The sequence below is a fragment of the Trichogramma pretiosum genome, unplaced genomic scaffold, assembly GCF_000599845.2.
Source record: "Trichogramma pretiosum strain Unisexual culture from Peru unplaced genomic scaffold, Tpre_2.0 scaffold118, whole genome shotgun sequence".
NCBI lineage: Eukaryota > Metazoa > Arthropoda > Insecta > Hymenoptera > Trichogrammatidae > Trichogramma > Trichogramma pretiosum.
In genome coordinates this window covers 285,156-299,210 of record NW_019640840.1, presented here as the reverse complement: position 1 = coordinate 299,210, position 14,055 = coordinate 285,156, and the positions used below count along the sequence as shown (strand labels likewise).

The 14,055-nt window shown below is 42.0% G+C and overlaps 2 protein-coding genes across 2 annotated transcripts; both read left to right on the top strand.

Annotated features, from left to right (window-relative positions):
* The first annotated feature begins 4,787 nt into the window (after positions 1-4,787).
* LOC106657429 (major royal jelly protein 1-like) lies at positions 4,788-6,443 on the top strand. Its single transcript, XM_023463542.1, has 4 exons — positions 4,788-5,014; positions 5,124-5,290; positions 5,368-5,583; positions 5,658-6,443. Exons 1-4 carry the CDS (start codon positions 4,822-4,824, stop codon positions 6,102-6,104), a joined length of 1,023 nt encoding a protein of 340 aa, XP_023319310.1. The 5' UTR covers positions 4,788-4,821; the 3' UTR covers positions 6,105-6,443.
* An 884-nt stretch (positions 6,444-7,327) lies between these two features.
* Positions 7,328-12,325, top strand: LOC106657428. The gene is made up of 10 exons (XM_023463549.1): positions 7,328-7,631; positions 7,694-7,860; positions 7,928-8,143; positions 8,206-8,628; positions 8,712-9,019; positions 10,322-10,584; positions 10,684-10,853; positions 10,934-11,158; positions 11,263-11,694; positions 11,778-12,325. The coding sequence occupies exons 1-10, from the start codon at positions 7,439-7,441 to the stop codon at positions 12,051-12,053; spliced, it is 2,673 nt and encodes an 890-aa protein (XP_023319317.1). The 5' UTR covers positions 7,328-7,438; the 3' UTR covers positions 12,054-12,325.
* Positions 12,326-14,055: the final 1,730 nt, after the last annotated feature.

Genomic DNA, 14,055 nt, shown 5'->3' with positions numbered 1-14,055 from the left:
CGCCTTTATAAGTAAATACCTTATTTATTAAATAATAATCTCAGTGTAATTACTTTATATTATTCATTCATTACTCAATGCTCGGCGTTATTCTTATCAATCAAGATTATCATAGAGTATTGCAGCCCTCGAGAAAACCAATCGCTTTACTAGTTTGGAAAGTCGAGCAGTTCTCGCTCAGATCATCTGCTTGCGCGGAGACAAAGAGTAAAAGAAGGAATCAAAAGGTCACAGTATGGAATATATAGGCGAAGAAAGAGCTGAAAAGCACGACGTGCTGCGAGAGTTATGAAGAAAAGGAGGAAATAAGAACGACGCCGTATATATGTATATTATCTGTGCAAGCAGTAAGTATCGAACGAAGAGAACAGGTTAAAATTAGCAGAATCGTAAGTCTCTCGCTGCTATTGCATAGACTGTATATATATACTGTCAGTGACTTTGCTGCAGCAGAGTATACTGCCGTAACGTAACTCGCATTAATGAGTGCATAAACGGTGTATAGTCTTTCAGTTCACGCGCACCGTCGAGAGAGAAAAGAGAGATAGAGTTGACTGATAAAAAAAAAGAGCGTCAGTCGAAAGTGTCGTTGCCGGAGTACGTATAATATAACTATACCAGAGCCGCGCGACATAATATACGTCTCGCGAGAAAGGGAAAATGGAATAGACGTGAGATAAATGGTAATTTTCACACTGTTTTTGTTCGCGCTCGCGCCGTGCGCGTCCAGGCTTGTAATGCACGTCGGCACGCGCTGCTCCCGCCAGCGTCGACTTTCTTTTGGCTTTCCACGAAGATGACTGCCTGTGCAGTGTGTGTATGTGTCTGTATGTGCTCCGCCAGGAGCTCGAGATCGTCGCGCGGAGATTATGACGACACGATTCCGTAACGGGTTATATATTATACAAATGGCACGCGATCGCTGCAACAAAGAATACAGCGAGTTTGATTAGTTAATTGGTTAATTAAACATCTGATACAGAAGCACAGTGCGAAGAGAGTAAAACGGAGAGAGATGGAGAAAAACACATCCGCAAAGAACTTTCTCAGATGGATCAGCGATATAAGCTCGCTCCCTGCGAATTTGCCACGGTGCTGCTACTGCACGAATACACCAGTTGCAGAATGATGAGCAGAGTTATCGGTGATAGCGAGATTTGAGGGACCGAAAAAATCCACTCGTAAATATGTTACATTAACAAAATTAATCACTGCATAACAGAGAATACTCTAACTCATTCATAAAATGTATAATTTCATGAACAATAGTGAAAAATTGCCCTGGGCAAGCAGACTTTGGTGATGCAACAGTCAAGAAGTTTCATTGCTTTAATTTTTTGTCAATGTATACAAAAAATTTTTCAGCATTTTTTGTTCTTTTTAAGTATTCAGCTAATACCCGATTCATTTATTTTTTCTTGCTAATCAATAATATCATTTATCAAAATATTTCATTTTCTCCAAAATGTTTTCAAAGCTCTAAAAAATGATTGAGTGAGGATTATCTGTACTACAGTCAAGTCATTTGTTTGTGCTACTAGGAAAAAAAATCGAATAAATAGAGAAAATAGAAAGAAAAGTAGATATTTTCATTTGCTTATTAGTGAACCGTGTTCGGCCGAAAATATACCGCATTTCAAAAATAAGTTATGGGCCTTATTCCGAGTCTCAACAGAATTTAAAATATCTTCTAAAATTAAAGCGTACTATTATTCGATAGGAAAAATAATCGAACAAGATACACAGGAACGTGTATTTCAAAAATTACTTGGGCTTTTATTTAATCTCTGATTTATATTACTTCGTAAGGGAGTTTCTCGAAAACTAGAATAAAGACATCTAGCAGTTGATGGCGGTACTACACGTATTAGTCAAGGTAAACTGACCTTTATCTTCGTTCATTGATATTACATGAATCTTTTCTATTACTCTCATACTTGGTTAAATTGAAAATTTGTTTAAATAGACAAAACGAGAACCTCCGATCGGCCTATCGCTTGTAAAAATAGAGATGATGCTAAAATCTAAATTTTTACAATATTATAAAAAAGTGTTTAAAAAGTATTCCAAACACATATTGCATATTATTTAACATAATCAACCCTTCACTCAAAAATAATAAGCATATATTCCTAGTGGTTTACTCAAATCAAGTTTCAAAAAATCTTGAAAGGAAAGACACTGACTTCGTTATGCTCTGTATTATCATGCGTCTTCAAAATCCTGCATCGATCCGATGGCACACGATTGAATGATTTACATATACGATAAAATTATTACATCAAGGAAAATAAAAACTTACTTTTAATTGTTCGAAAACCCTTATTTCGGTTGCTGGGTGCCACGTTAAGAATCGATTGTTTACGGCATTTTATTGACTCGAGACAAGCTGTATTTTCATTTGCCTGAAATGAAGTTGCGATCGCGCTGAAACCACACGGGTATAAGATCGCTATGAAAATGCCATTAAGAAAGTTGCTACAAGTGGCCACAATCATATTATGAATATTGAATGTAAACAACTTTTACCGAAGATGATATCGTATTATACGCCCTGGACTCGCGAAGACGCGTTCGCGTTTCACCATTTGCTCGTCGATGTAATACTTTTAATATACCTACGCACCGCTTCGCATCTTGATACTGTAACTTTGGCAGTTGTGCAATTGGCGATCGAATTCGTTCGTTCGAGCTTTCATCGGTTTGTCAACGCTGACTCGCGGTTATGAATTAGGCAGACGATCGGATATTTCCGGTAAATTGCCGAAAGCTTACTTTGATCGATTCTCCATAAAGCACTTATTCCATCTGCTAGCTCCGATTTGGAATAAATAATCAACGTTTGAACTTTTACGCGGGAATTATCAATCAACAATTTCGTAATGCTCGCCATCACTCGCTCATATATCTTATGGTATACATATTACGAGGCGCGGGCATTTGCATCCGCGCACTAAATGAATTTATTACTCCATTATCCGTCGCGGAGAATTCCAAGGATATACACTGCGCTGCGCTGCGATGAAGTACAGCAACGCCCAACGCCCCTCCCTTTCTTTCTTTTTTTTTTTTTTGTACCTTCGCGACTATATCGCTGTGACTCTCCACATGTATTATATGCATCGTTCGTCAACTGCCGCGAGTATATTATGCGTACCGCATGCGATATAGGCCACGCGTTTAACAATGTCACGGGTAATCTCCCAGCACTTTTTTACGGATAGGTGCCGCGCAACCTTGATAAATATAAAAGCCGCAACAGGTGACTTTTTTTGCGACGGGGAAGATTTCTTTGAGAGGCCTCCGTCGAGTAAAGGACAATTGCTAACATCATGTCTGGCGCGCGTCGGCCGAGAAAGTACACAATTATTATATTATACACTCTGAATAAATACAAGGCCAAAAAAATTGAATTGTTCCACGATGCCGATCCATTGAATTTCTCTCGTTTTTCCTTAGCTGCCCACACGATCGTGGTACAACACGATATCTCGTCGATCCGACGATATTAACAGGTATATCAGTCAACGAGAAAGGCCGGGGATAAAAAAATGAATTACAAGTTAAGCCATTACGCGGTCGTTTATCTTTTATAAATGTAAACTATGGTTTTTCGCCGATGCACCGCGTTGTATGGCGTTGTACAGCAGCGAGTTTTATTTTTATTTATGAGACTTTCTCTTCAACGCGGTAGTAAAAGTCGAGGAAGTATCGTATGATTACGGTATTATTCTTCGTGAAAATCGGATTAATGATAATCATTGGACATTTTAATTTTTTTTATGGTTCTTCATGATTTTTTCGCAAGTTTCTTACAAAGCTGATGATTTGAAAAAAAATTTATTTGCATTAGTGTCATCGAGGAAAATATAATTTTTCGTTGAATTGTTCGATAAATTGTCTATTCGATTGGATGTATAGCTAGAAATTAAAATTCAGAAAAGTGGGAGACAATAATGCCTTACCAATATGGGAAAATGTTTCAATTTCACTGAGTAGCAATAAACTTTCCGTAGTTTTATTAAAATATGCACTAAAGCTTTTGGTAAATTAGTATAATGATAATTACGTTTGTTTTTTTGAAGCTGCGCACATGAAATATATTTTCAAATATTTCAAGGTAAATTTTTCCATTAAACAATTATCTCTGTGAATCCTCTATTGAAAGATTTAACCACAAATAGGAAAGACAACCGATACCTAAATTACACGCAGAACTGATGTTTTGGCTGCTTCGATGTGACATTTCAGCTTTCAAAATCGAAAGCTAAAAATGACATCTTCCTGAATATCTTTTTTTCTCGAATGCACTAAAAATTCAAAAGGAAAAATTCATTTAAAAAATCAAAGGAATTTTACAATAGTCCGTATACAAACGTAAAATCGATGGCAATAATTTCAACTCCACAGTGCCATGTGCATTCGGTGAAATGCAATCTGATGTATGTATTTTTCGGCGTTGCACTCGCGAAAAAGCAGATAAACACGGCCGAATGTAAGGTTAAATGCACAGCGCGCGCTACTGCGCTTACACGATTAATTGCTCAAAACGGCATGAGTAATTTGCCACCTGTGTAAACTGGCGCATTTATCGATTTTCTATAATATCACTTTATTTTTCTCTTTATCAATCTTTTTAACGATCGCTTTTATCAGCGGAGCCAGGCGTTAACGCCGGATACGGCTCGATTCGGCATTTTTTTTTCAAATCTCTCTCGGCGTTGCAGTGCAATAAAAAAAAAAGAACAATATTAATATTTCGTGAAAATAAGAGAGAAAATATAAAAAAAAACAAAAGTAACGTCACGCGAACGTGAAAATATGTTACTTTACCATCTCGTCTTAGTGACTTGCTTATCGCTGGTTTCGAGCGAGCTATCGAAATTGGACACAGTTTACGAGTGGAATTACATAGATTTTGCCTGGGATTCGCCGGCCGAAAGAGAAAAGGCGGTGAAAAATGAAAGTTACGATTTTACGCGCATATTACCCGTGGACGTCGACGTGTATCGAGGTAAAGATTTACAATTTTCTTTTTATACTAAGCTATTTGAAATGCGATTATTTTTATTGACTCATATGCGAATATCCCTGCCTCATGCGGTCGATATATAAACATCAAGATGGACGAGTATTCGTTACGATGATCGGTATGCATGGGGTACCAGCTACTTTGGGTATTGTGACCGATGTCAAGGGTCCATCCGGGCCGCTGATAAAGCCTTACCCAGATTGGTCCTGGTTCAAGGAGAATAACTGTGATTCTATCAGAAATGTGCACAGAATAGCGGTAAGATATTATAAACTTGAAATTGAGTCAAAATTTTTTCAGAGCGTTGACGAATAGTTTTATTTTTTTTATTTTAGATAGATAAGTGCGACCGATTATGGGTATTAGATACTGGTTCACGCGAGGTCGATAAGTCCGACTGTCCAGCTCAGCTATTGACATTTGACCTTCGAAGTGATAAATTGATCCAACGCTTAAAAATACCTAATCACATAGCCAGAAATAAGCAGGGAGATACACTTTTGGTCACGCCGATCGTCGAAACTAATGGCGAAAAGTGCGAAGACACGATCGTAAGCTACGAAATTCGAGACTTTGACAATAAATCTATCAGAATTAATTCCAACAAAAATGTGTCTGTATACAGGTCTACATGGCTGACCAGCTGGGCGAGGGTCTGGTCATCTGGAACGGGGTGAGAATCTATCGGCTGGACAGTCCGATATTTCAGCACGAACCGAGCGCCCAGCGCATCACAGTCGGCAACCACAGCATCGATTACTCCGGTGGCATCGCCGCCATGGCCATTTCGCCGCGGCTCTTTCACGACGAGCCACGACTCCTCTACTTTCACGCTTTGGCCTCGTACACCATCTACGCGACGAATTCGCAGATACTGAAGCGCAGCACCTTCGGCGACACCATCAGATTCACCGGAGCCGAGAATATACTGAGCAGCCAAGCCGTGGCTCAGGCGTTCTCGTCGAACGGCACCCTCTTCGTCGGCATGACCCGAGAGATGTCGATATGCTGCTGGAATCGCTACAGATCGCCCAAACTCAAGAATATAGTGCGTAATGCAATAACTAAATGAGATAATTTTTTATTCGGCCTAAAGTAACGGATGTAAATTTATTTCGAAGCGAAACGATAATTTCTGTCTTCTTCGCACATATTTTTTTTCAAGGTCGCTCGTTATGCAAAAGCCTCGAAACTAAGTCAATTTCCGATTTTTTTATTTGTTTCTTCGCATTTTATTTTTATTTTTTTGAAATTCCAAACACACACTCGCTTGAAATAACACTCGCGAATCTCGACGGGGCGACAATTTCAGCGATAATATTTCTCTTGACAGATAACCATTGCGCAAGACAATGAGACGCTACAGTACACGAGCGGCTTGAAAGTCATACAGCCGAGCGAGCGAAACCCGGAAGAGGAGCTCTGGCTGCTGACGAACAAATTCGTCGAATTCCAATTGGGCAAGCTGGACGTGGACCGAGTGAATTTTCGCGTACTGAAGAAGTCCGTGAGAGAGCTGGTCGACGGCACGAGATGCGATTTGCCGCCCGGCACGAGAATGGCGCTCGAACAGCACAATAGCCTGATAGAAAGTAGGCTAATCGTCACTAATTAACTCTCGCACGGCCCTCGTAATATGAAATAACACTAACTCGTTTTTTTAATGAATCCACGCTACTCGACGAAAGGAAAGGGGGAAAAAGCCACCGAGACTCCGATCACACGTACATATGTGTCGAACGTCGATCTTTGTAATGCCATCGGAAAGGAAAATCGTATAACTCGATTATGCAACGTTAAATCGTCGCATGTAGCGGTTGTTATGAGCGAAACGTGACAAGCAGTTGTCGGGCGATTTGAGAATTCTATCGCCATTATAATTTGCACATATAAATACATGCACTTAAGAGTTATAAATAAATTTAGCTTAAGCCCCATCTTGTGTGTCTTTTATCATTCTCTACTTTTCCGAGCTCGTAATTCATACGTTAATGAACGCGTGCGACTGCCATCATTAATATTATTCCCGTATTGTTTTTCGCGCATTATCAAACCGAATATGTATAAATGTAATTCCGATACAAAAGAGTCGAGGGTTATATATCTCGTGTTTTTATTACATTATTGCTGTGATTGTTCGCGTATAATATGTATAATATATCGCGGTCTGCAATATGCGCCGATTTGAATGCAGACAAGGCTAAATCGTGACACTGGTTTAAAATTTATATATTTTCTTGAAAACATGCGCACAACGGCCATTGGCTATCTAGTTGGCAGTGAGAGAGAAACGTTTGTAGCTGCAATACACACGCGTTAAGTTTCGATAATAATTGCCTGCGTCAATACTCTGGGGCTGAAAATTCGAAAATTATCTAAGCTCTCGGAAGCAAACAAAACAAAGCGATGCATCTCATTGTAGAGTTGCTTATACTATTGAGTGCGTCATGTGGAGTTTTATCTAGCCAACTGGACACGGTTTACGAATGGAATTACATCGAATATCAATGGCCATCGACCTTGGCCAGACAACAAGCCATCGACAATGGAACTTATCATTTTGCTCGTGTCCTACCCATGGATGTGGACGTGTCGAGAGGTAAGTGCTTTTTAATTGCGTCATCGTGAAAGCCAATTAACAATTTTACTTTTATTTTTAAGATGGTCGAGTTTTCGTGTCGTTCCTCGGCATGGACGGAGTACCCGCCACCTTAGGTGTAGTGAGCAACCAGAGAGGACCGTCCGGGCCGCTAATTCAACCTTATCCGAACTTTGGGTGGTTCGAGCGAGGAAGCTGCAATGCCATTCAAAACGTCTACCGAATAGCGGTATGTATACAATTTCACATTTATATTTCCTTCAATTTTAAAAAATTATTTTTGCGTGCCATTACAGATAGACGAATGTAACAGGTTATGGGTATTGGACACGGGATATCTAGAAAATACACAGCCTTCTTGCGAAGCTCAATTGCTCGTTTTCAATCTCAATACCGATCAGCTGATCGCGCGTATAAAAATTCCTAACAACATCGCAAGAAACAGCGAGGGCGACACTCTACTTGCGAATCCCATCATTGAAACGTACGGCTCCAAATGCGAAGATACCACGGTAAAACAATTTTTATATTCATCAAAGACATTCCATCGAAATTTACGATTTGAATTTTCAAGGCATATTTGGCCGATCCAGTAGGCCGAGGTCTGATCGTCTGGAAGAACGGCCGACTGACGCGCTTGGAAAACCCCATCTTCAATCCGAATCCCAACGCCACCAACATCGTCGTCGGCAATCGCAACATGACCCTGAGAGGCGGCATCGTGGCGATGGATCTGTCGCCGCAAATATTTCCCGGCGAGTCGCGCTTCCTCTACTTCCACTCGATGGCGTCTTACGATCTCTATTACGCGGATACGGCGAGCTTGAAGAGAGCCAATTCGGGTAGCGAACTTCGTTTTCAGGGTCAACAGAATCTGCTGCCGAGCAATGCCCCGGCGCATGCCTTCGCCTCGGACGGCACTCTGTTCACCGGCTTGACCAGAGAGATCGCCATAGCTTGCTGGAATCGTTACAATCCCATGAGGCGGGACAATGTGGTAAAATGAAGAAAAGTTAATTAACTCTAAGAAGAGTCATTACAACGAACTTTTATTTATTATTATTTGAACGTGCTCGGCAGCAAATAGTGGCACAAGACAGAGAGCGTCTGCAATACGTCAACGGCTTGAAAGTGATACCGGCCACGAGACAGGGACAGCAAGAGGAACTGTGGGTCATCGCCAACAGATTTATTGCCTTTCAGCAGAGCGGCTTGGACGTTAACGATGTCAATTTTCGCATAATGAAGAAGCCCGTAAAAGAACTGACTCGGGGCACGAAATGCCAATTGCCCCGCCAGACGCAGTCGAATCTCCAAGACATCACCAACCAAAATAATCCCCAGCTCAATTTTAATAATAATAATGAAAGAAAGAGAACATTGCACTCGTATGTATAGAAAAGATCGTTATGCTATATGTAACAAGTACGACAGACAATTATCTCTCTCGAGATTACTCGAAACTCTTTTTTTTTGCGTTTCCACAAGGATATGTAATAAAATTATTTATTAGCTTCTATATACGCCTCGCATAATACACATTTCTCCGAAAGGAAGTAATAACTTTAATAATTTCTTAGTGAACTGAAAAAACCCGCTATAAATCATCCGAAAACATTATCAAAGCGAATGAGGGAATTACTCGTTCTCTATGCCGACGACGAACCGAGGAGTGACGAGAGCTCCCCCAAGAAACGCATGATAAGAGCGATAATTCGACTCTTGGAAAACCACAACAAACACAGAGAGCGCAATGCGCACAGAATCTTCGCGCGCAGTTTAGGCAGCAGCCGAGGTAGAGGAGGCAGAGAGAAGTTAGATCAACGCGCGCGGCAAAACGCCCAAAGTAGCATTCCCCGGGCGTATTATGTATGAGAAAAGTGAAACTAACTGTAACTGACAGTGACTTGGTCGGTGTATATGTCAGTATATACGTGTGTGAGTCTGTGTCTGTGTGCGCGTGCAAAGTGAGAAGCTTTCGTGTATTTAGTTGTTGCTCGCGTCACTGCGCACGTTTTGTGTTGCCGCATCTTTTCCTCTTTTTTTCGTCTATCTTTAGCGCGAATGCCCATACCAATTCATCTATTACAATTAGATGATTCCAAATAACAAGCGTAATTACGTCGAGATCGTACGTCTCGTCGAGTGGACGTACCGTCACAGCTGGTTTTTTTTATCGTCGGTGGCGGCGGCAGCAGCAGCGAGAGCAAACGCTCATTTCACACTCGATCTGCGCATATCGAATTTCAAGCGATATTTTGCAGATTCAAAATTACGATACTGATCGTACTTAAGCAGTCCGATGACCGTCGCGTTCGGCTATTCCGATTATTGAGCGGAGAGTTACTCTTCGGGCTGGTTCTGTGAGTCGCGGGAGCCAGCGGCAGAAGCAGAAGCAGCAGCAGCAACGGCCGCAACAAGCGTGTATTCGACGAAAATTCAAGAGGCTTGTAATACTCGCCGCATAATAATTTTGCGCCAAGTTATTACTTTTTTTCTTCTTACTCGGCTGCAGCTGCTTTCGAAACTCCAGGTATATATTATGCACAAAATTTTATTATTGAAAAATGTATAAGTCTAACGAGAAATTAAGTGGATATTATGTAAGCAGCGATTGGGAGAATTCGGTCGCTGTTTATAATATACTTTGCGCGTTATTTATTTTATTTTTATTTTTTTTAATCTACCGCACGGCACCAAATAAAAAAGCTCGACGTATTTATCTATTTTACAGCCATGAAGGCCCGAACGACGACTAATGCTATGCTGCTGTGCGCCTGTATTTTTGCCATTACTTTGACCAATGTCTCGGCGCGGGCGAGACTCGACACAATTTTTGAATGGCGATACATAAATTACACGTGGGACTCCGATGCACAGCTGCAGGATTTCATGCGAAAAGGATATTACGAGCCCGCGCAAATTTTACCCATGGACGTGGATGTGTCCAGAGGTGAGGCAACGACAGTCACATTTGTTCAATCGCGTATCGTGTTTATCAACGTTCGAGTGTAACGCTATAGACAATCTTTGTTTTTCATCTCCGTTACAGATGGACGAGTATTCATAGCCATGGGTGGCAGATCCGTGGGCGTCTCCGCGACACTCGGCGTCGTGACGAATGTGCAGAGCCCTTCGGGGCCGCTGATCATGCCCTATCCAAACTGGTCATGGTTCGAGAAGGACAACTGCAATTCTCTCACGAACGTGTATAGGATAGCGGTAAGTCTCTGTGTACATACAGTAATGTAGTTAAATCGCGAGCGTAATCTATAAAAAAAACTTGACGAGTTCTTTTTCAGATAGACGAGTGCAACAGAATGTGGGTGCTGGACGCAGGATTTTTAGAAATACCCGCTGGCACCAAAAACGTTTGTGAAGCGCAATTGGTTGTCTTCGATCTGAACACCGATACCCTCCTCCAAGTCATCAAGATACCCGACAGTATCTCGAAAAACCAACTCAAAGTCGGCATGCTGGCTAATCCGATCGTCGAGACCTCGGGACCTCAATGCGAATATACGACTGTACGTCGAGTTCACTTTTTGTCATCTTCCTTTTTTTCGAGGAAGCGCGAGGTGTGATTTTTCCGCAATAATAACGATAACACCACGATTTCATTTGTTTCAAGGTTTACATGGCAGATGTGCTGGGAGAAGGTCTCGTCGTTTACAACGACAACAAGATCTACCGTCTGTCGCATTCGTCCTTCCTCTACGACGACTCGCTCGTAAACGTGACGACGGGCAAGCACAGAATGACCCTCGGCGGCGGCATCCTTGGAATGGATCTCTCGCCAAGGCTCTTCCCCGGTGAGGCGCGTCACCTCTACTATCGTCCGCTCGTCTCGCTCGACCTGTTCGCGGTGCACACCAGCCAGCTGCGAGGCAAAGAGATCCTGTCCGGTATACCGTTCGCCACCTCGACCTCGGCCAAGAACATCCTCACGAGTCACGCGGTGGGGCAGGCCTTCTCGTCCGAGGGTACGCTCTTCCTCGGTATGACTAAAGAATTGGCCATCGGCTGCTGGAACAGATACAGGGCACTGACGAGGGAAAATTTCGTGAGTTGACGCTGTCTTGGATACAGAACATTGGCAGTAATCCGACTTATATTTATCTCGTTGAATTTTTCTCTCATGCTCAGGAAATAATAGCTCAGGACGACGAGCAATTGGAGTACGCCAACGGCGTGAAAGTGATTCCCGTTTCGCGGGTGGGCGCAGTCGAGGAGCTCTGGGTGCTGACGAATCGCTTCATTGGATTCCAGCTGGGCAAGCTCGAAGAGAACGAAGTCAACTTCCGCGTGCTCAAAAAGTCGGTGCGAGAATTGGTCGAGGGCACGAGATGCGACCTGCCGGAGTACACCAGATACGCCTTACAAAAAATACAGAACGATGGAACATTGCTCTTCACTAATTGATTAATTGTGTCGCATTTATACACAGTATATTATAATGTATTAAGCAAAGGATGAAAAGATCGATGGACTTTCGATGATGTATCGCACGAATAACTTGTATTACTACTTTATAAGCAATATATTGTGGATCGATGTGTATCTTTAGTGTATGTTATAAAGTGTATAAAGTTTCAATAACGCATGGCCGTACGTATCTGTCAATAAGTAGCGCGTGTACACGCAGTTTTTTACTAAATACAACTTTGAAATAAAAAATCTAACCCGACGAGTAATTATATGAACGATCGCCTTTACCGTTGACGCACACCTATTGCGATATAGCGTACAACTTGCGCATTTTGAACGAAAACTAGCTTAAATATTTGAACCTTTCAAAAAATAAATAACAATCGAATCCCTGGCGGAAATGACCAACTTTAATATCATGACTTTGTAGACAAAAAATTATCATTTAAAATGTTTTTAAACGGATTAACAAATACTTTAAGCATCCGCCACTAGATGGCGAGTACTTTTATCTATAAACCTGCAAATGAAAAAGTTAAAATCATCGTATAAATCAAAGCAAGGTTTATAAAAATTATAACTGTGACGTTTATATTACTAATACATTACCTCCGAGCACAGCAGCAGAATCGGTAAATGCATCAATGAAAGTTTGCTACCAAAACATATAGTGCAATTATAAAATATCATCGGTGCGCGCACGCGTGCAAACTGAGTCAATCGTGATTCCCTCCTAAACCTGTCGGCGCGCATACACGATGATACAGCGACAGCAAAAAAAGGTGCGCGAACCACTGCAAATGCTCGAGCGTGTGAGCGTGTGTGTGTGTGGAAGAGGTGAAAGGCTCGCGCGCGAGTAAAATGTAGATATTATAACGTGCACTGTGCGCGCGGGGACCGTACCGCCGTTGCCCTTTCTTTCTTCCTCTCGTGCTGCAGGTTATAGCGACTACTTGTACTACTGCCATGCGATACGAAAGTGTAAACTTTTCTCTTAATTTCTATATGTATACCTGACTAGACGACTAAAATGACATGCGCTTCCCAGTTCTCGAGGCTTCCCAGTTGTGTTGTTTCGATCTGTATGTGTATACAAACATAACATACGTATAATATGCGTTTGGGTATTACGACGCTCGCGGAGCTTCTCGCGCCTTTTTTTTTATCAGCCGTTCACGCACATTACTCGCGTAACGACTCTTGTCGCGCGCGCGCGTGTGTGTATTATTATTACGCAAGTTACATGCAGCCTCGGCGCTGACATCCTTTTGACGGGTTTAATATTGATTTTTCTTTTACTGACGCTACAACTGGGTGTCTCACCCAGAGAGCTAAAACTGAAAAATTGTACAGTGCGCAGTTTGACGCGTGTGTCCATAGTACCTATATGTACATAGTCGAGCTTGTGAAAAAAAACCCTGGCCGATTAGCTCGAGTGCAGCTGCTGCTGCTGCTGCGGTGGCCTTTAATTTAGAAAAACGCACAATTTCCCCTGGTACACGCGCGGAGCGGCAGCGCGCTAGGAGAGGCGATCGATCGAATTACAAAAATGTTTTTTTTCTCGCTGCTATACGGACTCGGGTTTGCAGCAGCAGCAACACGCAGTGCATTGCAGTGCACAAACTTGCGCGCGAGCGCGAACTGGGAGCATACAGCGATAGCAACATAAGCCGCTCTCGCTGCTATGCGTGCGTGTATAATCAGACGTCAATCCGATGAAAAATAAACTTCGCCCGACGAATCGTGCAAATATACGGTATATATTCTATTCGTACTCGAGTGCTCCGGCTGCAGCGCCGCAAGCGCAACTTTCAAACGATTCGATTTCAAACAAACCGGATATATGCTGCGATTTGTATTTTATACATGCATAATACGAGCGATATATACCTGAACGCGCGCGTTTATCCATTTTTTTATTTTCGGGTAAAATCACATGTTATTATGCGCCCTGATCGGCAATATCGTAATGGCAATTATTCATCGATTACTTGGA

Coding starts and splice junctions, on each gene's coding strand:
- LOC106657429 (XM_023463542.1), top strand. CDS start 4,822: ATGTTACTTTACCATCTCGTCTTAGTGACTTGCTTATCGCTGGTTTCG. Junction 5,291..5,367: donor GAAATGTGCACAGAATAGCG/GTAAGATATTAT, acceptor TTTTTATTTTAG/ATAGATAAGTGCGACCGATT. Junction 5,584..5,657: donor AAAAGTGCGAAGACACGATC/GTAAGCTACGAA, acceptor GTCTGTATACAG/GTCTACATGGCTGACCAGCT.
- LOC106657428 (XM_023463549.1), top strand. CDS start 7,439: ATGCATCTCATTGTAGAGTTGCTTATACTATTGAGTGCGTCATGTGGA. Junction 7,861..7,927: donor AAAACGTCTACCGAATAGCG/GTATGTATACAA, acceptor GTGCCATTACAG/ATAGACGAATGTAACAGGTT. Junction 11,695..11,777: donor CACTGACGAGGGAAAATTTC/GTGAGTTGACGC, acceptor TCTCATGCTCAG/GAAATAATAGCTCAGGACGA.